Source organism: Mustela lutreola, chromosome X (assembly GCF_030435805.1).
Source record: "Mustela lutreola isolate mMusLut2 chromosome X, mMusLut2.pri, whole genome shotgun sequence".
Lineage (NCBI taxonomy): Eukaryota > Metazoa > Chordata > Mammalia > Carnivora > Mustelidae > Mustela > Mustela lutreola.
In genome coordinates, this window is record NC_081308.1 from 96,131,599 (window position 1) to 96,158,737 (window position 27,139).

Here is a 27,139-nt window from a genome sequence, read left to right on the forward strand (position 1 = left end):
TCAGCTGCCTTGTCCCTAAAGTCAAACATGCCCCAAATCTGAAGCATGGAAAGACAAAAGACATTTCAAATGTAAGGATGACCTTTCAGTCATTTGCAAAACATTTCCTTCTCTCTGAAGGACACATGTAACTGGACATGCTTTATGGCTTCACTGACATCTTTCACTCTGGGGTACTAGCATGGAACCTTCTATTAAGAATGCTTCCTTGAGTAGTGACATGACATGCAACAGATGGTGAGGATGTATTCCTTCCTATTTTTTGACTTTAACTTCATGGTAGGGGCAGTTATGGCTGTGGTTGGTTCAGTAGACAACATGTAGTTCTTTGTCCATGCCCAGGAGCTACACATCTTCAAGGTGACTGGCCAGGAGACAGTTGCCTGGATCAAGGCTCATGGAACCTCACGGAAGGGCATCACTCTGGAAGATCAAGTGGTATTTCTAGCAGACACATCTCTAAAGGTTGAGGCTACTCTTGGTTAGTGTCGGATAGAGGTCCTGGCCATGTCCTCCAAAACTAGCTGACTATATGTTTGGAGGGGAAGTACCCTGGCCTGTGCTGGGAAAGTGAGAAGCCAGACTCTCAGAGTAACCCAAAAGGAAGAAAAGGAAGAGTAAATAGAGGAGGAGGAGATGATGATGGGCTGCATTTGCAGTGGATGTGGTACTGTGGCTTCATCAGTATTATATACACCAATGGCAAGAAGTTCACCAATGTTAACTCTTAAGTGCTTTGCAATACTGATTTTTGTAAGGATTTGGGAATAAAGCCATTTGGTCTAGTCGACCCTGCTTAAAAAACAGAAAACAAAAAAACAAACAAGATTTTCTATCTTATAGCTAGTTCATTCCCTAAAGGTACAAGGTGGCTTCTTGCTCATCTGATAAATTTATGGATGCTGGGTTCAAGGGTCTTTTAGGAAATATTTTAGCCTGGTTCCAGAGAAAGAGCTCCAGACTGAAAGCGTCAGCCTAGTGTTCTTATCAGGCCATACTGTTCTGTCTGACTATTGGGTTGTGTTCTCCAATCCTGAAGATCAAGGGGGATGGAATTGACATTACTAGTTGAATCATTTGGTTGAAATTATGAATTCAGGATTCCTCTCAGTTTGAATGAAAAATAGTGGGGATGGCCAAAGAATGATTTCCAGGTAAAAATAACCTAACTCCTTTAAGTCACTTTCCCCAAAGGAGATCTATAGCATTTTCTCTCGAGTCAGTCCTAGGATCCAGAGAACAGTTCCCATTTTGATCAGACAAGCTATTACCCAGAAAAACTTAGCACTGACTGCAGGATATAGGAGCCTACCTTTTCCTGCTTCCGGTTTACAAATGGGATCAGCCAATTTAGAAATCATGTCAATCTCTGATTAAAATGTGGGAGACTCTAACATTGGAAGAAAGAAATCAAGCTCTCAACAAGGAAGGCAGAAAAATAACTGCATCAAAGATGAGCGAGGGCTCACCACTGTGTTGTAGCCCCCTTAGTAGTTGAAGGGAAGGCTGTTTGGTTGGCAAAAGTTGTGAAATTTGACCACATCTATATCACAGATGAATGTTTCGGATACAACATTAGGGTTATTAGGTTTGGTTTTTAGATACAAATATGTTTTAGTTTTAGAGAAGATATTTTAATGTTCTCCTGCACTAACTGCACTAACCTAGTCTAGAGTCAAAGATATGGTCACTTAGACATTTATGTGATCTTATTTCCTTGGGTCTCTAGATCCCTGTCATGTAACAAGAGATACTTGGTTCATGGATTGATATAAGTCTTTTGGGTCACCATGGACATCAGAAACGTTGCCTTGGATTTTGTTTGTAGCAAATATCAGCTTCCTGAAATAAGAAATACTTGATTAAAAGAAGGTTTGTATATCTTTAGAATGTCTTTCCTCTTTACCAAGAGCTGAAGTAGAGAAAATTGTTGAGCCTATAAGATGAAGGATTTAGGTTAGAGGCAAGGAAGATAGACTCCAGAATGGGTGGCTATGGAATGTCATAGAATTTACTCTGGGTAGCTTTCAAGACAGTACTGTACTTAATGTACTGGGAGCAACACTCAGTGGAAAGTCAGAAGTTATGCATCTTGGCTTTTCTATATGAGTCAGTCCTTTGAGCCTGGAGAAATCACTTTCTCTCTGTGAGTCTCACTGTCCCCATCAATAAGGTGGGAGGAGGTGGACTAGACAATCTTTCTAGGTCTGACATTCTCTTCTTTCACTCATTCAATAACTACTTATGTGTGATGATAGGACTGGATGTGAGGCTATTATGCCAAGTGAATAAACCAGAGAAAGACAAATACTATATAACCTCACTTATACATGGAATCTTTAAAAGCAAACAACCAAACTCATCAATACAGGGAATAGGTTGGTGGTTGCCAGGGTGGGAGCTGGGGGAAATGGATGATGTTGTTATTTCTATATAGGGAGATCAAGGAAGGCCTGCCCAATTAGGTAGCACTGGAGTAAATATCTAAACAAAAGAAGGAAGCCAGCCATACAGCTACTTGGATGAGGAACATTTCAGGCAAAGGCACTGAGGCTAGACTATTCTTTTAAGAGGTGACTATGGCTAGAGCAGATCAAGTGAGGGAGAGTGATAGGAGATGAGAGCAAAGAGCAGAGGGCCAGATCATGCAGGGCCTTGAAGGCATTGGAAAGGGCTTGGGAGGGCTTTGACCAGGGTTAAAAGGTCTGATTTACGTCTTAAAAGTATGACTGATTGTAGCTGGAAAAAGACTAGATTATTTGGGGACTGAGAGGGAAAGCAAGGAGATTAGTTAGAGACCTTGATAATCATCCAGTTAAGAGGTAATGGTGGCTTGGACTATTGTGAGGTGGTAGGGGGTGGTGAGATATGGTCATATCTAGGATGGTCTGGAATGATTCAAGGCTTGTCATGGAAATCTCATGATTTCCTCTATTCTTTGTGCCCCTTTCAGATATCAAAAGTCTATAATTGCAATTCACATAGTTCAAACACAATAATTTTTTTGCTTATCCCTTTTGTGAATTCCCTAAGTTCCTAGCTCATCTCAAATCAAAGTAGGGAAAAAATACGCTGAGTAACAGACAGTGGAGGTTGTTGGTACCATCAGTCTAGAGAGGTTTTTCCTCTTCTGAGCTTGTTAAGGTTGTTCTATTCCAGGGTTAAATGACATTTTATTGACTGCAGGACAAGAAGACACTAAAAGCTTCTACATTATCAAGAATCTCTCTAGCGTATCAGTTAGGGTTGTCCGATCATCCTATTTTTGACACAAGTATTCGTCTACTCTGTCAGTGTCCCAAACACGTTCTTAATCTAGATGATTGTATCAGTATGTCATCAAGTAAAGTAAGAATTTGGAATCTATCCTATTTATCGGATCCTTGTAGACAATTTGAAGAGTTTAGACCAGAAACAGTATAGCCTTGTCATGTTGTATTTCCTCTCTCATACGTTTCCTTCCTATTGAGGAAATTCAGGAAAATGTTTTCCTGTAATATTTGATACTTTATTTTTTTTTTTCCTGGAGTAGCAATTCTGCTGCCAATGAAGCCAGGGCAAAGAATGTATTAAATGGATTTTTGTCATTGCTTGGGTGTTAGAACTCATTCCTCGGCTAAAGACCCACCCTTTTTTCTGTTTCTGTGTCATTTCTACTTCCCATGCACTTGATGCATAGGCCCATCTTGTCCTTTCTATGCCTTCAACTTGGTAAACTCTAGCCTTAACAACCATATGGCCTTCTTTCCTTTGGACAAAGGTACTTAAGCACTAAACTGGCAACTTAAAAATAAAAAAGTGATTAAACATCAATAAGTCTTTCACCCTGGTTTTCTTATCCCAGAGAGACACTAAGACATTTTAAGCATCACTTAAAACAATTGTATACTTTTATGCAAAAAACTTAAAAGATCTAGAATACATTTAGCTTTGCTCTTTCCTCTAGACTTGCTATAAAACTCTGAGCAAATAACTATTCTCTAATAAATCAGAGTGAAACATTTTCAAGAATGAATAAAGTGTTAATTACTTTAATATACAAAGAGTTTAGACAAATCAGTAAGAAAAAGATGAAGACTATTAGGAAGATGGGTTAAAAAAATTAACAGATGATTCACAGAAGAATAAAACACATTGCTTACAATACAATATTAAATGATAGGAAATTAAAAATTTAACTGTAAAACAATAATGAGATAGCATATTTAACTGTCGGGTTGACAAAAATTTCCCCAAATCATTAAATTTTTTGCAATCTTGATTCCAAGGATGTGAGAAACAAGCATTCTCACACACTGTTGGTAGGAGAGCAATTTGGCAATAGCTATTGCAATTAAATAATGCACATACCCTGTGATTCCATAATCTCATTACTAAGAATTTGCCTTACAGATATAATCACACAACTTTTCAAAGACACACACATATACGCAAACCCACTGATATTCATCACAGCATTGTTTAGGAAAGCAAAATCCAACAACCTAGATATTCTTGAAATAAATGTTCATTAATAGAGGACTGGCTAAATAAATATGGCAATCTGTATGATATAATGTAATATTGTTATTAAAAAGAATATGGTAGGGGCACCTGGGTGGCTCAGTGGGTTAAAGCCTCTGCCTTCAGCTCAGGTCATGATCTCAGGGTCCTGGGATCGAACCCCACATTGGGCTCTCTGCTCAGCAGGGAGCCTTGCTTTCCTCTCTCTCTCTGCCTGCCTCTCTGCCTACCTGTGATCTATGTCTGTCAAATAAATAAATAAAATCTTTATAAAAAAAAAAGAATATGGTAAAGATAAATATCTTCCTAGGGAAAGATGTCTCCAATATATTGTTAAGGAAAAAGAAACAAGTTGTTGAACATTTGTGAAAAGAAGTCTGTGTATTTGTGTGTATATGTTTCTGTTTGATTATGCATACAAAATACATAGGAGGACACACCTATATTGTTCATAATGATGACTTCCAGGGAGTGGGTTTTGAGAGTAGTAATAACATGTATTATCTTTAAAACCAAAGCTCCCAAGTAAACATGGCGGTGGAGAAGGGCAGTGGCAATCTGGGTTCCTGATACTTGAATAACCTCAGTTTGAGAGTTAAGAAATAATGGGGAGGGAAAAGGGGGAAAATTGCTTGAGTAAATATGACACATCTTCATTTTGGTTGGGTAGACAAAGCCCAAACTGCTCTAAATTCTGGCTGTCTCAGTAGGGATTGAAGCCTTCCTTATGTAGGCCCACTGGTAGGTGGGGAGATCTACCTGGCTATTTGAGGAGGGGATGGATTGGAGGATCTCTAGAGGTCATTTGCAGCTCAAAAGTTCTATCTGCAATTCTCATATGAATAATGGAGCTGATGGTGGCCACAAACATCAAATCACTCCAGGCTGTCCTTGAAGTGCAGAGGGGGATTTATAAATTCCACTCTCCAGTTTCAGAAGTGTTTGCTGTAGGTCATCATATCCCTTTTCCAGATAAGGAGGTAAAGGTGGTAGACATGCAGGAGATTTGCAGTTGTGACCATGTTCCTCTTCCTTCTCTGATTTGTATTTCTTTGGAAAGTTCTTTCAGTGCCTTTTCCTTATCTGGCTCACAGCCTTTTTTTTTTTTTTTTTTTTTTAAACTAATGGACCAGCAATAACAATCCACTGATAGTATGGTGAAACAGGAAACTCCCTCATTCAAGATCTTAGTAATAATATGCTGATTACCTTCCTTCTGTGGAGGACTTCAGAGGGGTGACATACTTTTAAAAAATTTTTTTATAAGATTTTATTTATTTATTTGACAGGCAGAGATCACAAGGAGGCAGAGAGGCAGACAGAGAGAGAGGAGGAAGCAGGCTCGCCGCTGAGCAGAGAGCCCGATGCGGGCTCGACCCCAGGACCCTGAGATCATGACCTGAGCTGAAGGCAGAGGCTTACCCCACTGAGCTACTGAGGTACCCCTGACATACATTTTAGAATAGAGAATAACTACCAGATTAAGTGTACATTTACCAGGAGGTTCCTGAATCCAGGATGCCCCTCACTAAGATAGCTGTCCTGACTCTGGAGAGGACAGAAGAAGAAACCACTTCCCTTACACTGTCTTGTCCAACGGAACTCACTATCCATCTAAGTTTAGGGCTGGATTTATCAGTGACAATTCGACATGAATTGCCAGGCCTCTTTCTTCAAACTATCAATAATGCACATGTATTTTGAACTTTATTCTACAGGAAATAAGAAGCAGCCCTAACCATTTGAGTGACATGATCAGATACCTATGCTCCTCAAAATACAGTCCTTTCTTATCTCTAACAGCACTTATATTTTGACTAATTGATTATATCTTTGCCTCCTCACCTCAGTTATTTAAAGGGACTTGGTAACCAACTTGGTGTGGGTGGCTGAAGGAGAGGGTGAAGGTGAAGACCACTGCAAGGTTTCAGATCTAGAACACTGGAAGGAAACCTGGAGGGATGAGGATGCCATCACCTTGGAGAGGATACACTGGATGAAGAAGAGGACATGGAGGGCAAACTGAGGTTAGTACAGGCAAGAACACAGACTCTGCAGCCAGACTGCCTAGGTTTAAATCCCAGCTAGTCTACTGACCAGCTCTATAATCTTGGGAAAGTTACTTAACCTCTTTGTGCTTAATGCCTCCATTTGTAAGAATGAGTATTATCCCTCATCATAGGACGGTTGTGAGGCTCAAACAAGTTAATGTATATTATGTACTTAGAATGGTGCCTGACACATAGTAAGTGCAAATTAGTGTTTACTATTTTTATTATTAGACATAGTAAATTGTAAGGGTCTAGGGTACATCTAGGTGTGTATATATATAGCTGAACTTTGGAAAAGAAATTATGGACCTCATGATAGATACTGAACCAAAAATGTAGAAATGATAGAGCTCCGTGTAGCACCAGTATTGAAGGGGAAAAAAGATAAGGACTCTGAAGAAAAGACTAAAAGGCAGTGGTCAGAGGGAGATGAGGCTCCAGGTAGGCATGATATCGTGGAAGCCAAGAGAGTTGCAAACCAATGAGATTACAGTGGGACACCAACATTGAAACTGTGTATATGGGGAGGGATTGGAAGAGAGGCAGAAGAGAATGTCATTTGGGGAAGTAGGTAGATGGAAGGGGAAGGAGTTAAGGATCAACATGGCCAGCTCCTCACAAACACTTGCTGAGGGATACTGCTGTTCAACCAGTCTCCTGGGTTATTATGAACTCTGTTACCTGAATTGCCCAATCTAACAGAAAATATTTAATCTTGTCATAATCTGAAGAGCAGCTTTAATTCTCTGGTTTTCATTCTAATATCAAAGTCCTAGACCCCAAAAATGGGTTGTGCCAATCAACTCAAGATAATAAATCAACCACTTCTTGGGAGGAGAAGGTCATAATGAGTGCATCATATCATAGCAGACAAAGTGATACACTGAGTTACTTCCTCTTGTGTTTGTGCTGACTTTCAGTGGACAAGGCCTATTGTATTCTCAAAGCACAACTGTAGAGAGTTTAGAGATTAATTGGCCTGAAGTAACATGTCCAAGATCACTCAGCTCAGTCTGAACTGGCACAAAGCTTCCGGTCTCCCAAGCTACTCTATTATTCCACTCTGCCACGGAGGGACCATCAGAAGCACTAACGATTACAACAAAGCTGAAAATAAGCAAAGCAGCTCCAAGTAGTGTCTCTCTGGAACAACTCATTGATGATAGAGTTTCAGCAAATGATTAATTCACTTCAGTTCTATTCAGTTGTCTAAGTATTTTTGACTGCTAATTATATGCCTCACAATAAAATTGAAAGATACAGTGAGTGCCCTCAAGAAATGTATGGTATTGTGTGGAGAACAAACATGCACATGCTGTCCCTCCAGCCCCCTCCCCTCTTAGTGAGCATGGCCTTTTGTGATCCAAGAGCCACAAAAGATTTAAGATATTCACCTCTCTGAAAAAAAAAAACCAAAACCAAAAACCAAAAAACGCAGTTACTTAAACTTGGTTTCAAGAAAACCAAGATAGCTGACTGCATTATACCTCACAAAGAAGAAATACAAATATCTATCTATCTATATAATACAAATATAAATATATAAATATAATATACATATAAATATAATATAAAAAGGCAATCACCAAATAAAAACACATGTGAGTTTTTAGCTTCCCAGAGCTACCATCAACTCAAGCTTCCTTTCAAGAGCTTTGTGCTCATGGTTGAGCATAGCCCTAACCAACATACACATGTCCAGCTAGGAAGTTTTCTATTCTCCTCTGTCCCAGGGCAGGTATAACTCATCTGCCTGTGATATCATCCACTCCTCCTGTGCCTCACACTGATTGTATAAAAGGCAGCCATTTCTGTCTCCTTTTTACCCTAGGTTCTTCATTGCTATTTGTTTTTCTAGCTTATAGCTCTTGTTGCAAATTCAATTCAAGTGTGAAAAATTGGTGCAAAATCCAGAGGTCTCCTTCTATCTCCCTTCCCAGCTGTCCTATCCCAGTGCACCAAACACAACCCTGTTCCTTTCCATATGCCAACAAAAACCAGGGGGCAGAAATAGAACAGTGCAAGCAAATGTATGCTACATCATCCAAAATGTGTGATGTGGACAATATAGGAAGACACTCCAGACACAAGTAGACACAGAGGTTTCAAGGGGAGAACATTTTAGAAAATAGGCTTTGACCTGGAAAGGAAGAAAGAAGAGGATGGCATGCTGGTCAGAGGGAAATGAATAAATAATACCTCACCAAGACTCAGGGCACTGGGCCCGGTGCATCCTGAGTCTTATAAGTGGCAATTGTTGGGTTCCCATGCCCATCTATCTACCCTCCCTCTTGTCTTCTCTGATCCTAGTTGGGAGTAAAGGGGAATTAGTCTGTGGTCACTGGTTGAGCCACTCCTTAGTTGAGACCTTGGTGAATAGTCACCATCATCTAGCTGGTTGTTACTGGGCATCTGACTGGAAGTTGGGGCGGAGAAGACTGAAGTGGGTTGAAAGAAAGAAGCTGGACTCTACAGCAGTTTGTCTGCTATGATATGATGCACTCATTATGACCTTCTCCTCCCAAGAAGTGGTTGATTTATTATCTTGAGTTGATTGGCACAACCCATTTTTTGGGTCTAGAACTTTGATTTTAGAATGAAAATCAGAGAACTAAAGCTGTTCCTCAGATTATGACAAAGATTAAATACTTTCCATTACATTGGGCAATTCAGGTAACAGAGTTCATAATAAGACTTTTATATTAATGCTAAGAATATAAGTATCACATATTGAATGTTAGGTACCACAAATTATGCCAAATGTTAAAAAAATAATTCTCATTTAAATCTTGCAACAATCTGTGACATAGACAGTATCATTATCCCCACTCTATAGATAAGGAAACTGATGCTCAATAACTGTAAATAACTTTGTTAAAGTCACTCAGTCTGAACTCTTGCAAGTGGGTTCTTACCACATTTTTGAAAAAAAATGGTTACATGAGATTATCACCAGAAGCTGATATCAGCAGGGTTTCAAACTAATAGGGGTAGGAATAGTACTAACTACCCTTTCCGAGTATTGGCTATGTGTCAGGCACTGTTCTAAGTAATATGTGTGCATTATTCCATTTAATCTCACTTTACCTCTATGAAGTAGACTCCACGGTTGTTCCCATTTACAGATGAAGAAACTAAGGTTTCTAAACTGATATGTTTAACTGATATGTCCAAGGAAACGCATCTAATAAGTGGCTGGCTGCAAAGCTTATTTTCTTTCTACCACTTTAGGTTGTCTATGAATAGCAGGGTAACTTCTGCCATTCTTCCCTTTACTTTCTGCTCTCTTATTGAATGTTTGAGACTTAGAGGTTAGGCTCTTTAGTTCCCCTCTCTGGGCTCTAGCCACCTTTGCCCAGGCCCTCAGTGTTCCCCTCCACACTGTGCAATCTCTCCCTGAGACCATAAGTCAGATAGAAGGGAGTAAATGGAAAGTCTTATTGCTGATTTTCTACAATCTTAACATAAACACTTATCAGTGTTGTTGAAACTTAATCTCACTAGCTCATCTGTGAAACCAGTTTTAATTTGGAGCCATCTGCCACAGACAAATGAGTAATTATGGCAGAACCCAGAGGGGTGGGCCTTGGGGAGAAGGTTGGCTTAGTCTCTTTCCGCCTGCCTGCACTGACGCAAATGACCAAGAAAGAAAATTTTTTGGGTAAGCTGTTGATGGAGAGGCCAGCAGCTCTACCTCCCTGTTGCTTCAATCCTTAAAGACACGAATGAACAGGAAGGGATGACTTCAAGGTTATACAGCTTGCTTAACAGCAAAAGGAAGACCATTGTCATCAATGCCAGGCAGAAGGAGATAATCTGTGAACTGGGCCAGATTGCTCACCAGTCTCTCTCTCTCTCATTGTACTAGTGCTTCGTTGTGATGTGTGCCACTTGCCAGATGGTCTCTCCACACAATATGACAGGCTAAGTCAAACTGATGGAATGAAGCCAAGAGTAACAGTCCTTGACCTCTGTCTAGCATTTACATTTTTTTCCAAAAGACTTCAATGTATCTTTTTTTCTTTCTTTCTTCCTACCCCAGATTAGGTAGGGACTGGTATCATCAGCTTTGCTTTATATATGAGGAAACTAAGCCATAGGGTGATTCTGTAACTGGACATGTGTAAAAGATCTTGTACCTTGCCCAAGGTCATCCTGTTTGCTGCAAGTTGGTTAGCACCTCAAACTCTGAATTCGAGTCTGTCATTCTGTCTTTGAGATGAGTGGTTTTCCAGCTATGCTTGCTCCTTAGGGGCCAAGGAGGTATAGGATTGTGTGTGTGTGTGTGTGTGAACAAGTAGGGCTTTGAGCCCTGATATGCTCATAAACCAGGCCAGCTCTGTGTGGGTCTGTCTGTTTTACATCTGGGCAGGATTTCCTTTATTTAAAGGCTCTGTTTCTGAAAATGTTTGAAAACCACTTACGTGACTTATATTCCTCATAGAGAGTATAGTGGATTGAAAGGTATCCCGTCAAAAGATACTGTCAAGTCTTAACCCACAGTACCTGTGAATGTGACCTTATTTAGAAAAAGGGTCTGCAGATGTCATGTTAAAATGAGGTCATCCTGCATTAGGTTGGGCCCTAAATCAATGGCTGGTATTTTATAAGAGAAAAGAGATGGAGATCAAGACTGAAAGACACAGGGAAAAGACACAGAGGAGAACTGTGTGTGATGATGGAGGCAGAGATTGATGCAGTTATAAGCCAAGGCATGGAACAGATTCTCTCCTACGGCCTCCAGAAGGAGCCAGCCCTGTTTGTACCTTCATTTCAGACCTCTGACCTTCTGAACGAGGAGAGAATGCATTTCTTCTATTTTAAGCCTCCCAGTTTGTGGAAATTTATTATGGTAGTCCTAGGAAACAAATACAGAGAGGGTCATAGGCCTCTTACCTAGAAATGGGCGAGGGTGGGCCTATTTAAATGTTGGTCCCAGGCTCAAACCCCAAGATTCCGATTTTGTAGGGGTCAGGCATCTGTATTTTGACAAATTCTCTGTATGCACAATGATTAATCTTTGAGCTGGTTTTGACCAGACGCAAGTATAAGACTGCTCTGGATTGTAGTTGCTTTGGCTCCTCAGGCTGCTGATGTTCCTCTAGTGGTTCCTGGACTCAGTGGGCTTTATATACAAGAAAGAGGGGAGTGTTAAATGTTCTGTGATACAAACCTCTTGAATTCTGTGAGTTATTTAAGAATGTTTATCCCAAGGAATCACAAAATCTGCCACTGAGGAAATAGGCTGTAGTGGTCAGGGAGTGGATGCTGCCAAGGGGGTCAGATTTCCAGAGCAGCAAGACCTCAGAAAACACACACACAAGAAGACAAAAGACTAACACCAAACACACACACACACACACACACACACACACACACACACACACACACACACACACGAGTCTTATACTTGTCTGGTGCAGGAAATTCTGAAAAAGCTCCGCCATTTTTACTTTGAGTTTTGGTTCCTATTAAAAATGCAGATTTCCAAGGGAGTGTTGATCCTCAAAGCCAGTGTCAGCCATTTATCCCTGGCATCTGATCTTTATCTGAGAGGACATTTGATAGGCTAGAAGACAGGGAAGAGCATGGTGGGCTGAGCAGAGGGTTTCTTGCTGCTAGCCTGAGACCAAACTCTTTGCCCAATAAAGCCAAAAAGGACACTCGTTTATATACCCAATACAGATGGAGGTCAGCTGTGCCCATCCCTTGGCGAGATGGAGGACCCAGGAAAAAGGCCAGGTGTTTGGAATCTGTGTGTGGGAGGTGTGCCTTTCTGAGAGTAGGCTACCCAGCTGGACCCATGGACATTCAGGAGGCCTACGTTTGCTCACATTCCTGATTGCTTCCAGGTAAACAAATCCTGTTTCTATATCCCAGAAAGGCAGAACTCCAGCACTGTGGCAGCCTGTTGTTATAGTTACTGACATATGACTTATTGTAGTGACTGTCAGAGCAATGGGAGAAAATAAAATTTAGCAGAGGCTGGTGGTGGGGGTTGGGGGAGAGAGGAGAGTGGGAGGAGAAAGCTTTCAGAAAAGACTTGGGGATGGCCTGATGGCTTTGTGCGTTTGTACATATGGTGTGATACTGGAGTATGGACAAAGGAGGTCTTACATTGACAGCATGTCTGAAAGGATCTTGGGAATAGACAGACTGTCCCAAACAGTTTCACCCCTGTTCCATATGCCTGACATTTCACCATTAGTGGTTCATTCCTGTGAGTTAAGCACTGCTTTTCTTGAGGGAGGTCATGCCTTAGATTGTACTTTAGAGTAAGTTTACTGGTGCCTTTCTTCTTCAGAGTTTTCCAGAGGACGGGAAAGATTGGGGACAAGGGGGCCATCAAATAAGGACATAGCCTACTTTCAAAACTCAGGGTTAGTATTGCTAGCCTCCTCTTTGGAAACTCCCCTGTGCTCTCCTATCTTTCACCACAGTTATGAGGATAAATGGGATTGAATATGAAAGTCCAGGATGTCTTGTTCAATCAGCTAGGCATATACTTTTCTGAGGGATAAATGTAATTCCTTCTTATCTATCAGCAAATATTTATATATCACCCATTATGTACTAGGAACTGGGTTAGGTACTATTGGGGGAAACATGGAAATGGTTAGGCATTAGACTATGTCTGACATTTAAGAAACAATCTAGGGTAGCTGGGTAGCTCAGTTGATTAAGCATCTGCCTTTGGCTCAGGGCATGATCCTAGGGTCCTGAGATGGAGTCCCACATCGGGCTTCTTGCTCGGCAGGGAGAGTGCTTCTCCCTTTCCCTCTGCCCCTTCCCCTGCTTGTGCTCTCTCTCTCTCTGACAAATAAATTAAATCTTAAAAAAAAAAAAAAGAAAAAGAAACAATCTAGTTACAGAGATAAGACATTTAGGCAAGGCTGGCCAGTAATACATAGTAGCATGCAATTGATGTCAACTGCTGGCCAATAATACATGGTAGCACATAATTGGTGTCAATGGAAGGTTAGAGCTAATGGCTACACGATCTCAGAGGTGAGCAAGGTCATCATAGAGCAGGGTATCTGGATAAGCCTTAGTTCAGAGTAACACAGTAAATCACCCAGGACCTTCCAGGACTATGGGAAAATAGGGCACAGAACAAATCAGTTTTGATGGGAATTGGTACACAGACTGAGTAGGGAACATGTTTAAACCTATCTGTTTTGCTATTCATCCAAATTCTGGCCTGTCCTTTCCAGAGAGCTCTCCATCCTTCACTGATCAACCCTAGTCTTAGAACTCCTGTGTTGGAAATCCCAAGACTTCGATTGCTTGGAAAGCAGTATAATCAAGTGATTAATTGGGTAGGTTTAGGAGTTCAGTTGCCTGGGTTCGAATCCTGGCTCTGACACTGTGATCTTGGACAACTGATTCAACTATTACTCGATTTTTCAGAGGGGTAGTCATAGTAGTGTCTACTTAAAAGAGTTGCTGAGGGGATTAAATGAACTCAGTGGTGTAACATTCTCAGCACAGTGCTGACTGCAAATGAACTGTTATGAACTACTTGTTCTTAAGATAAGTATTTATTGAGTCCGTGTGATATTACAGGCACTTTCCTAGTGTGGGGATACAGCTGCACTGTATTAAGTGCTGATGGCGGATGGGACATTCAGGACCTTTACTCAAAGAACTTTTAATCTACTGTCTGTTTTTCTGCTCTCTCCATTCCAATGCTTAGTCTATGAGTTATCACTTAGCTTACTTCTGTTCCTTTCAGTTTAACTGGGCAGGCAAGTAGTAAAGCTATGAATTCCCTTAAAACAAGTTTTGGTTGTATCTTATAAGGTTTGATGTCAAGTGTTTTCCTTAATGGAGTACTTTGCAATTTGGAGTTTTATTTGTACTATTTTGCTCTTTAGTGTATTATGGTATTCCAGAGTTGATGACTCTGTATTTTCTTTGTCCATACTATGCTCCAAAGAAAGGCAGCGAAGAAACCTGTCTGACTTGGGAGGTTTAGGAGAAACCTGTGGGAGACAGGACTGGAAAAGACCATTGCTGAAGGGTACAGAGTGTTAGACTTCATGTGTTGGTTTCTCTTGTAATGAGACCTTGTAATTACTGAAAGCATTGACAGCAATGACAGGATTGTTGTGCTGGGGAGAATAAATTAGCATTGTTTCTCAGGATGGCTTGTGATAAAGGAAGTGTTCTTTAGTCAGGGAATCTAGTTAGAAGATTTTCATGTTAGTCTAGGATAGTGATTCTTAAACCTGAGTGTGCATCAGAGCCTTCTGGAGGGGCTAGTCAAAGCACAGTGTACTGGACCTCATCCCCAGAGTTTTTGATTCCATCAATCTGTGGTGGGACCTGAGAATTTGCATTTCTAACAGGTCCCACTGGTGATGCTAACTAATGATGCTGGTCTGGGAACCACACTTTGAGAATCACCTATTTAGGAGAGAGATGATGAGGAGCACAGGCAGAGTGGTAGGAGGAAAGAAAGTATGAAAGAGATTGGGGAGGAAGAAACCATAGGGCTTGGGGATTGGACACAAAGGTCAGGAAAAGGAAGGACTCAAAGGTGATTCCAGAGTATTAAGCTTAAGTTCCTTGGAGTGTAGGAGAGTCACAGAGGCAAAACACTAAACACGTAGGAGTGGAATGCAGTTGCATCACAGGTACTGGGAAAATACATGATCCTCTGTATGTGTCTGCATCTATACCGAGGCATTCACATTTAAAGGCCTTTTGCCATTCTCCAGGAGAGAGGCTAGTGAGGACAAATCCCACATCTATATTTGGTCTCTTCCTTTCTAAAATGTAACCTTTGAGTAGAGGAAGAAAATGAAACTAGAGAGCAGAAGGTAGGAAGGGTCAAATGACCTTGGATATTTTGGAATTGGAATGTATACTTTTGGGTTGCTAAGTATTTTTTAAAGATTTTATTTATTTGAGAGAGAGAGAGAAGAAATGAGTGGGGAGAGGGACAGAGAGAGAGGGAGATACAGGCTCCCTACTGAGCAGGGAGCCCAATGTGGGGCTTGATCCTAGGACCCTGGGATCATGACCAGAGCTGAAGGCAGAGGCTTAACTGACCAAGCCACCCAGGCAGCCTTAGGTTGCTAAGTATTGAATGTAAATGGGCGAATGCTCACAAGGAAAAGGCAAATGAGTAAAACCGTGTGGTAGCTCTAGGTAGAAAAAACAGGGTAGCTCTAGGATACCACCTGAGATCACTGATGCTATTTCTAAGAGCAAAGGGTTGTCAAGATAGGGTTTCTTTTTAAAAAAATTTGTTTATTTATTTGACAGAGACAGAGATCACAAGTAGGCAGAGAGGCAGGCAGAGAGAGAGAGGAAGAAGCAGGCTCCCTGCTAAGCAGAGAGCCCGATGTGGGGTTCGATCCCAGGACCCTGGGATCATGACCTGAGTTGAAGGCAGAGGCTTTAACCCACTGAGCCACCCAGGTGCCCCCAAGATAGGGTTCCTTAACTCCAACCTATCTAACCTTCCTTAGTTTTCAGGCTTCTGATCCTGGGGCCTTATTGTTCCTAGCTGTTTCCCCAGACCATAGGGATTTCTCTTACCTGCTTCTCTCCACTTGGCCGCCGGTAGCTGAGCAGAAGCTCCACAGCGCCCACCACTTCCTTGCGGATGGCGTAGAGCAATGCATCACCTACATATACGCTGTGGTTCAGTAGAAGCTCCATAATTTCCAAATTCTCATTCTCAATGGCAATAAGCAGGGCACTCCGGCCCAGAGGATCCATGCAGTTGATGTTGACATTGTAGTAAATCTCAGCCTCCTGTAGGGCCTGCTTCACTGTGGCATAGTCCCCCTTCTCTACAGCATTGAGGAAAGCCTTCTCTTCTGCAGAGAGCTCGGTCTCAGCCCTCACAATCTGCAGGGGGATACGATCTCTGTATGGCGAATAGTTGACTTTTTTGTAGTATAGTTGGGCCATGGTTCATAGCATTTAGCAACCTGAGTGGGAGAGAGAGAAACCAAAGATAGTCTTAGATGCCTGAAGTTCTCAAGTGTCCAGTTTATGGGGGAGGTCTGGCTAAGGGGTTGGAAAATCAACCGTCTTCATACCACGATCTTTCTCTACTTGCAAAAGGGTATAGCAGAAAAAGCCCAGGCTTTTGGGTGAGAAAGAACTGGGTTCAAATCCTTACTTTATCAGCTTTGTGATCTTGGATAAGTTATTCAATCCCACTGCATTTTTATTTATTATTATTAAGGTTATCAATATTAATAACATCAATAGCAGTTATCACTTAGTACTTACTGTGTACCAGGCCCTGTGCTAAATGTTAATTCCTTCTTCATAAAGCTCTTGTGAGAGTCAGATGAGAAAATATATTATCAAAGCAACTGGCACAGTGTAAACCTCCTAAAACATGGCACAAATTAATTCCTTCTTTCCCTTCTGCTGCCTAAAGATACTCATGATAATACTTCTGATTTATGATTCAAAGTTGGAGTTACCTTTGGCCAATTTCCTTTAGGCCCTGGGCCCATGAGCCTGAGCTAATTTTCAGGGTTACATTTGAAGCTGTCCCAGGTGTAGATTCTGGATTGAAATCTGGTTTTCATGCTAACTGAAACCCAGCAGTGAGCTGCTGCTCACTGGGGAACAGTTCTTGGCTCCAATAGGCCAAAGTCAAATATCCCCTCTGCCTATTCATGATTTTTTCCTCTACTACTTGAAACCAAGAAGCTAATGGATCTGATAATCTGTTTGATTCAGTTCTGAGAAGTGAATGGTCTATTTTATAAGCCCCACATCTAAAATCAGATTTTAATGGAATTTATTTTAAAGTAAAACCTATTATTGAATTCCTACAATGTGTTTAACTTTCTCTGGGAAACCAAGAAGTAAAAGACAGTCTTTGCCTTCAATTGTATAGAATGAATAACAGTATAGAGTTCTTGCCTCATAGTTTACAGATCAAATTCATGCATGATCCTTACTGACTCCTTATACTAGCCCTGTGAGATAGGAATGGTTATCCTCCCCAGGGGAGAAGATGAGGCTCAGATCCATAAGGTGATTGGTTCTCCTTTCCCTCTCATCCCTGGGACCTCTAAGATCCTCTGGAGGCTGAGTTGGGCTGGACCGATTTAAGTGTCTCATTACCAAACTGTTTTCCCAGCAAAAGGAAATGGAAATGTGATAAAGGGCCACTTGTCTCATCTCTTGGATGGAAGAGATGATGAAGACATGAAGCTTCCACAAAAATTTGCCTCACTTTTCCAGGTAATGACATCCCCGCTTTGGCAAAGGAAGAAGCATATATTATACCAAGTGACATTTGCAATTCATGTGCTTGTGATCTTCTGGGAAGTTGGTATTTGAAGGTGAGTGTCACCTCTTGTTCTGAACAGGCCCAAATGACAAATTTTTCTCTGCATCTAAGTCTCAGGAGAACAGGGTACTGCTTGGCTATATCAAGAAGCACTGATATTTCCTGTGCTACTTTCCAGTAACTCAGCAGTGACTAAAGGGAAGTGGCACTTAGAGTAAGCATTTGTCACGAAACAGCAAATGACTTAAATAATACTAACTGTAGACTGCCTCCCTGTCTCCCCTTCTACATTATAAACAAACAGGGAGGAGGAAGAAGAGATAGTATGATCTCCTGAAGAGAGAATCAACAATCCGATTCAGTTTATATTTATTTAGTTAATCAATGTGAGCACACTGGAAGCCTGCAGTGTGCCTCACACTACACTAGTCACTTTGGGAGGGTATGAAAGAATAGGTCCATGCGTTCATCATCTCATGCCTAAACCATTCCACCACCTTATGGTTGGTCATCCAGACCATTCTCTTCCCTCTTTGTGGTCTCCTGCAACTTATCACCACCCCCAACTTATCTCACGAAACACACATCTGATTCCATTTTACTCCTCCTTGATTAGTTTCTTGCGGCTCTTGTGATGAAATCAGCTTTCCTTTTTGAGGTCTCCTAGGTCTGGGTTTGTATTTACCTTTCCAAATTCTCACCCTCATCCACTATTCTTTAGCCTCATGAAATTTCTTTTGATTCTCCCAGTGTGCCAAACTTTTTTGGCACCTCAACTGTTTTGATTACCTCCTGGAATGCTCTTCTCCAGCTGTCTTCATCTCTTATGCCTCAACAAAAAGTCACCTCCTCAGAGAAGCTCTCACTAGTCACCTTGTCTAAAGTAGTTCCTTCATACTCTTTTCTCCATTGTATTCTTTTCCTTCTTAATGCTTATCACAATTAGTAGTTACATATTTGTCTTACTGGATAATCATCTCTTTTGTCCAATTTGGTTTAAAGCTCAAGTTCAGAGATTGCATCTGTCCTGTTTTTATAACACCTGTACCTAGCCAAGTTCTTGGCATGCCTGGATGCCTGATATATAGTTGAAGAATGAATGAGTAAAGCTTCCATGGTTTTCTCTCCATCCCACCCTAAGTTCTACCCATACTAAGTGGTGCTCTCTAAGTTGCCTTTTTATGACTATGTTTTTATACATAGCTTCATCCCACACTCTCCTCCTATCAAATTCCTTCTCGGCTTCACCACCTTGCTCATAGTGTTACTTCTCTGTGACCTTTTCCCCCAACACCTTCATAAAGTTAGCCAATCTCCCTCTGAGTTCTCCACTGGTACTTGGATGACATTTCTCCAATGTCATCTAACTGTGTGCTTGTCTTTCTGCCGCTAGGGTAGGAGTACCTTGATTCCTGCCTTCTGAGGAGTCACACAGGATCAGGAACATGATGGGTGCTCGACAAACTAAAGTTTGACAAATACAAACTAGCTGAGGAGGGTTGGCTTGCTCACAGAATTAAGTATTAAATTGTGTGGCATTGATCTGATGCTTTGGAATTTCAGAAAGGGCTTGGTGAGGGCTGGAGATCTCAGAAAAGGTTTCATGGAGGAGGTAGTTCTTAAGCTAGTCTTTGGAAGATGAATTAAATATGAAAATGTGAGGGTATTCCAGGCACCATAGAGCATAAGAACAACAGTGGTTAGATTGACCGTGGCTTAGTGGGGGGTGGGGTATAGTTTTCAGGCTACAATAAGATAAAAGGATTAGAGGCGAGCTAAAATTTCAATGCAAGAGCTCATAACCTCAGTTTTCCCATCAGAAAAATGATCTTAAATACTGGCTGCCCATTTGCCACTTAAGAGGTTACCATGGGAAAAAAGGTTAGATGTCTTTTCAGATGGTGTCACGGGTGGTGCTGTGCTAGGCACTGTGCAGCAGGAAGATCTTCTCCATTTCTGTAAGGCAAGGCTGTGTGATAAACTGAAGACAAATGTATTCTAGTGCAAGATGAGAAGGAAGGGAACTAACTAAACTGGTGCCCTGTTATATGCCAGGCACTTTGCCAGGAGCTGGTGCAATAATTAGTAGAGTTTTAATATTTAATATGTGCCAGGCACTGTGCCAGGGCAGCACTATTACTACTACTGCTTCCTGTGCTAATTGTAGTAATAATGAAGTCGACAAGCAGTACCATTCATTGAACTTTCGCTATGTGCCAGATGTGTGGGCTATAGTAGTGAAGAGAGAAGACAGTAAAATCACGGTAATTTTAGACTTGAAGTAAGTATAATTGGATTATATAAGGTTAATTCAGAGTTTAGATTTACTTTTCATCTCTTGCATTTGAAATTGATCTGGTCTGTTGCATTTCCAGTGAACTGTGCTATGAGAAGCCTCATAGAATCCCTCCTAGAGAAAAATATCTCCTCGAGAGGTTTGCCTGAGAGTGTACTATGAGGGAATCAGTCCTTTGTTTTAAGGCACTACATCTCTAAAACTACCCCTGGAAGGAATTAAAAAATCATGTGACTAATAGCTGTTAACACCTTAAGATGGATTCCTTGAGGAGGAAATTTGCTGTGGCCTTGGGAGCTTGGGAATCTCTCTTATGTATCCATGCCCACCTTGACATTACTCATTGACAATGATGTAAAATGGATTCCCCGCACTCTCTGTTTACATGTAGGCTTATGTAGACATTGATGACTTGCTTAATGCCTTCCACTCTTCCATTCCCCACAGCTGGTGCCAGTTGACCCTTACTTACAGCTCTAGCCTCAGCCTTCTACCAGGCTGAGAACAATGCTTTCTTCATATGCTCTTAGTCCTATTCTGCCATTATTCTGGGAACAAATAGGTAATGACAGAGTTTCTGGCATCTCTTGAGGATGTATTATTGAGAAGGTTTCTTCCCGTCACTCTTTACCTTTATACTTGGCAGATTGTACTCATTTGCCATTAACATAAGCCAAGAGATGAGGTTGGCTTTCCCATCATTATGCACTGGGCTTGAGGTGTTTTCTTAACTAAACAAAACAAAACCAGCCAGCACTTTATGCCATTTCTGCAAGTGAGCCTCACTCCCAATGTAGTCCACCACGTAAGGAACATTAGGAATGGTCTAACAGGCTGCCTCAGGGGGCTTATTGTGTTCTCTCTTTTCTGTGCTGCTAGCCAGAGGAGAGTGTCTAATGGGATCTGTGACATTTGTAGGCTTAAATGATGCGATTTAAAGAGCTAAATCAATGGGCTGGGCAGAAAGCCAGAGTGCAAATCCCAGCCCAGATAACTGCCCAGCCCTGGACCTTGTCTGTGAGGAGGAAAGCCTTGCTTTCCACCTAACTAAAAAAAAATGTGCTTTTAGTGGGATGTGGTATCTGTGCATGGCTTGCACTCTGTGCCATGAGGATTGAGCTTGAATAGTGAAACCCTTGTGACCTCTCACCCTTATCCATGCTTACCTATCCACTTCTGCATCTTTTCAGAACCCTTTAAGTCAAGCAGATTTAATCTGATAAACTTGTACAATCTCAAGTGTAAATGGTGGATAATGAGCAGATTTAATGACTATGTATCAGGCATTGTGATAGAAGCTGATGAAAATGGCTGGGTGGCTTAAAGCTTCACCTCTTCTAGGAAAACAACTACATTTGAAGAAGAACCTTAAATGCCCAATCCAAAAAGTTACTAAAGTGAAATTTTATGTACAAAGGCACAGGAGTAGGCTGGTGAGAGCAAGACTGTGTGTGTGTGTGTGTGGGTGTGCATGTATGTGCATTTGGTGGGGTAATGGTTTTGAGAGCATTTTGGCTCCTTCCATAGTACCACTTTGAGAACTGTCTAATATTAATGTAGTGATACTGATCTTTCCCAGAAAGGACCAGATCTTGAACCTTCTTCAGGGGATCTCAGAGGTCATCTAGAATAATCCCCTGCCCAATGAAAAAGTCTCTTGACAATATCTTTGTTATTATTCAGTTAATGAAAATTTCCACCAATGGGGAACTCACTGCTTTCTTACCTCTGCAGTGAATGCTGACTTTCAGCAAATGCTTTTCTATGATGAGCTGAAATCACCTGCCTACAACTTCTATTCCATTGCCCTAGTTCTTTTCTCTAGAGCAACACTGAGCAAAACTCTTTCTTCTGCATGACAACCCTTTAAATGTTCGATTTCAGCTCTCATGTCTTTCTCAACTCTGAGTCTCCCCTTCTCTAGAATTATGATCATTCTAGTGGTCTGATTCCAGTTATAAATTATTTATTCTTAAAGATTTTGTTTATTTATTTGACATAGAGAGAGAGCGAGAGCACAAGCAAGGGAGAAGCAGACTCCCTGCTGAGCAGAGATCCTGATGTGGGGCTCAATCGAGGACCCTGAGATCATGATCTGAGCCAAAGGCAGATGCTTAACCCACTGAGACACCCAGGTGCCCCTCTATATATGATTCAAAAGACAAATGCATAGAACAAAAATTATAAATCTATGTTAATGACCACATAGCCTATAAAGATGTAACTTGTGACAATAACAACACAGAGGGGGAAGAAGGGAGCTGCATAGGAACAGAGTTTTTATACTATGGCAACTAAGTAATTAATTGAAACTAGCTGGCTATACATTGAAGATTTTGATTTTTATTTTAATCCCCTGAATAACCACTAAAAAAATAATTAAAAACATTTAGAAAAGACCCCCTCTTGGTGTACCTAGCTGGCTCAATCAGTAGAGCATGAGTCTCTTGATCTTGGGGTCATGAGTTCAAGTCCCATGTTGGGGGTAGAGTTTACTTAAAAAATATATAGAATAGGAAATGAGAAGTGAATCAGAATGATAAGTTACTAAAAAAACAAACACAAAAGAAGGCTGTAATGAAGAAATTGAGAAATGAGAAATACCTAAGACGTATAAAAAATAAATAGCAAAATGGCAGAAATAAGTCTAGTAACTAAAGTTTGAAGGATTTGGGTGAGGGCAATACTACATAATGTTATTCCATTTAGATATATTGGTGTTTGAGGGGTTTTTAGGGGGGGCGGGGGTACTGGAGGGGAATCAGGAAGTAAAGATCCAGTCAGCATGTGTAGCACAGCACTGAGATCTAGTGATACAGAGTTGGGAGTCATCAGCATATTGATCAAAGGTTCTCAAATCTGACTGCACATTAGAATCGCCTGAGGACCTTTTAAAAAATATCCGTGATTGGGTCATAATACCCCCCACCACACACTGCTGGTTAAGAATAGTACTCCAGGTGAATATAATACACAGCCAAGTTTAAGTACCATCATTATAAGGTTACTGGAGCTGTTGGTCATGGATATGATCCTCAGTGAGAATGCAAAGAGATCAGGGAAACTGGAGAAGAAATTTCTCTTCAGAATAGAGGAAGGTCTAGATCTTCACTGTCCATTATAGTAGCTGCTAGCCACATGTAGCTATGCAAATTTAAATGAATTAAAATGGGATGAAATAAAAAATTCAGTTCTGCATTATACCACATTTCAATACTTAATAACCACAGGTGACCCATGACTACCATAGTGAATAGCATAAACAGAACATTTTCATCATTATCAGAAGTCTGACTGGACAGTGCTAGATGACCTAGATGTCTCTTCTACCTCAACAATGTCTATGATACAGAGGACTTTTTCAAATGCAGAGTAGAAATATATAGTATCTGTGCTGAAGTGTGGGTACTTTCATTTCCATAATGCATTTGCATGGCTATGGACGTGTGGTGTTTTTATTTCTGTAAGGTCCTCAAGTTTTTATTCCTTTCTCTTTGATGTCCAGGGGAGTTATGTAGAACTGTTGGCAGCTGGATTAAATCTATGCTTTTCATTTCATCAGAGGGAAGGCATGAACAGAAAGTATATATTTGCCTCACTCAAGTCACTCATCTGAATCGGGAAGTTTAAAATCAGTTGCTCAGCACTCATTATCACTTTGTCTGCATGATGTTCCTCAAAGTAGTCAAGGGAAAGGCAGAACGGGATGATACTGATTACTGTAAATAATAGGCAGTGTAATTGGTTAAAAGTCTTGTTTTGATTGTTAGTCTTGGGACTGGCTTTCATCCCAGATTCCACAGGCCATGAGAAATGAGTGTCTCTTTTCTGTTACCCAATCACATTGGAATCTAAAGTGACAGTGTTCACATAGGAGCTTATTGGCCAAATGATCTTAAAAGGGGCAGAAGGACTTCTTTAAAAGTTTATTTATCACTTTCAGCAGGAATTGCCATCTTCCAGTGATTCACCAAAATGACCAACACAAAGGGAAAGAGAAGAAGTATCTGTTACATGTTCTCTAGGCTTTTTAAAAAACATGGAGTTCTTCCTTTGGTCACATATATGCAAATCCACAAGAAAGGTGATATTGTGGACATTAAGGGAATGGGCACTGTTCAAAATGGAATGCCCCATAAATATTATCACAGCAAAACTGGAAGAGTCTACAGTATTACCCAGCATGCCATTGACATTGCTAAGCAAACAAGGTGAGATTCTTGCCAAGAGAATTAATGTATGTATTGAGCAAATTAAGCACTCAAAGGGCTGAGATAACTTTCTGAAGCATGTGAAGGAAAATGATCATAAAAAGAAGGAAGTCAAACAAAATTACTTGGGTTCAACTGAAGCACCAGCCTGCTCCACCTAGAGAAGCAAACTTCTTGAGAACCAATGGAAAGGAGCCTGAGCTTCTGGAACTCATTCTCTATGAATTCATGCCATGATAAGTATAAAAAAAGAAAAATAAAAGACCTCAAGATAGTAATAAATAAATAAATAAATGTTTATTTATGCTAATGTTTAGGAATATGAGTTAGGGGTACACAGGAAGAAGCAAAAAGATCAGTGCCTTGAGCATAGCTGGTATTAACTAAAATTAAAATTAATTAAAAGATCAATACTGGCTGGAGTTTTGGGGAGGTGGTTAGGAAAAGTATGTGGAAGAGGTAAACCTGAGCTGGATCTGAAAAGGCTGTGTGGGATTTAGATAGGCAGATGTGGGAGTTGGGAAACCACCTCTCTTCTATGTGGGAAGGGGATGGAAGTCAAAGGTTCAAATTAGCACTGTCTTGGGTATTGCAGTGTTTGAAGAGAGGGAAGCATGTAGGGGTAGCTAAGCTGGGTCCATTAGTTGGGAGATACTGAGCATTTGGTTGAGAAAATAGTTCTTGATCTTATAGGCATTGGGGAATCACTCTAGGTTCTTAAACAGGACATGATCAAGAAAGCTGTATAAGATGACTCCTATGGCTGTGCCAGTGGTAAATCAGAGTAGGAGAGAATAGGATTTTTTCCATAAGATAATGGAATCCTATCTCCAATGCTGGCTGTCAGAATGGAGAAGGGAAGACTAAGAGTTATTTCAAAGAAAGAGAAAAGCAGGGCTTGGTAATGGATATAATATAGGGGATGAGGTATAGAGAGAACCTCAAGATGATATTCAAGTTCAAGGCTGAGTGACTATAGGACTGGTAGTGCCACTATCCACATGATTGAGAAAGGCTCTTTGCTAGGCTGGTTACTGGGGCCCTGATACTTTCAGAGGAAACTGAATTTATGTCAGACTCCATTTCTTCATAACCTCCATTTTACTTCAAAGATGCTTATTTTGCCTTCTTCTTGGTCTTCATCTGGCAGTGGCTCTTAGCATTTTAACTTTGTTTCTCTGGCCCAGAGAGTTCTGCCAAGTAATAATCATAAATGCGTAGATGCACTCAAGAAGTTCTGCTGAGTATTCTCTTCTAATGCATTCTCCTTCAGTGTGACTGTTTTGTAACCTTCTCATTTTGCATATTGGGATCTTTAAAACCAGATCACCCTTGTTACTGAGAGAGTTTTACTTTTGTGAAAGGACACATTTTCTGCAAAGTTGGATAGATCTCCACCTCCTTTCCTGACCCAAAATTTAAGATTAGAACTTGAATTGTTACAATAGTACAGTTTCAAAACAAGAGTTAAAAATTTCTCAGGGGACTTCCCTGTAAATAATGGTACATACCTATATATGTGAAATGGTGCAGTTTAAAGTATAGTGCCCAGAGAATTAGGAGACCTGGATTCTAGTCTCAGCTCTTCTGCTAGTTGAAGTATGAACTTGAACAAGTCACATTTATCTCTTCTTTATTTCTGTTTCTTTTCCAGTGAAATGAGAAAGATAAAAAAAGATGACTGCTAAGGTCAATGCCAGCCCTAAAATCATCTATGTTGCACAGCTTTAGCAACATTTATGATACTTAGAGACCACTGTGTTAGGTACAGCACGAATATGTTCACTCCATAAAGATAGGAAAATAGGATGATTCAGGCTAAAAGACATGAAATTTGAGACTCAGTTACTGGTTTATATTGTTTTTATAGATGAAATAAACTAAATAATTCAGATTGAATAACCATTCCCTTTGGCTCTGGGGTCAATCCAACAGTATATGCTAGTTCTCCTAAAGTAGAATAGAATAAGACCCAAAGGTATGTTGCTCTGATTTTCTGAGGTCTGTGCCTATAGCTTTTTGAGTGCTGACTCCCAGAAATAGCAGTCATACTTCTCCAAGCCATCTTAAAGAGTCCTAGTAATTTTATCATAGGGTAAACAGCCCAAGATCTTTCCTCTAATAGAGACTCCAAGGAGGGTTTTACTCCACTATGCCCCTTCCAAAAATTATGGCTGTGTTATCCACAACTTAACATTACAGCTTCTGAAATCTGGATAGCAGATCACCTGGAGGTCAGAATGTTCTCTGTGGACACTATAAAATATTGCTATAAATGTATTCCAATTTCTTTAAGTATTTGCATCTACTACCTCAATATGCACTGAGCACCATGTAAACAGAGGGGCATACTAATGCATACAAAAGCTCTGTTCAGCAAATTTTTCAGTTCTTAACTCAATTCAACCCTGTCCACCCAGCTACCTGTTCTATCTATACCTTGCTCTCTGGATTAAATGCTGATGTAAATTGTATTCTTGGCTTCAAACTTCAGCTCTTTTAAGACTTTTTTTGCCATTAGAACTGCCTCAGGTTTCAACTGCTTGTATCTCCTGTGTTTCCCCCCTACTATTTTCCTTTGCGAGCAAGTGGCTCTTACAAGTGAGATTGAGACAGTATGTTTCATACTGTCATATGACTACAGGGTATTTTTATTAGCAGTTTAAAGTGAAGACACAGATATGTGACCACAAATGAATAATAGCAAGTCATTGGTGACACCTGGTGTGGTTGTCCTAGGTGTTCTTCTGCTACATGTTCATTGTTTTGCTGTCTGCTTCAGTCACTAAAGGATTTAAGAGGA

General features: G+C 40.7%; 1 protein-coding gene and 1 pseudogene across 1 annotated transcript in view; one reads left to right on the top strand and one right to left on the bottom strand.

Annotated features, from left to right (window-relative positions):
• Nucleotides 1-27,139, bottom strand: part of TRPC5 (transient receptor potential cation channel subfamily C member 5) — a 250,098-nt gene that overhangs the window by 112,617 nt on the left and 110,342 nt on the right. The window contains exon 2 of the mRNA XM_059158051.1: nt 16,104-16,501. Coding sequence (XP_059014034.1) covers nt 16,104-16,481 — 378 coding nt within the window. The 5' untranslated portion in view covers nt 16,482-16,501. The remainder of the gene's footprint in view (nt 1-16,103; nt 16,502-27,139) is intronic.
• On the top strand, nt 24,101-24,573 carry LOC131821031 (large ribosomal subunit protein eL21-like; annotated as a pseudogene).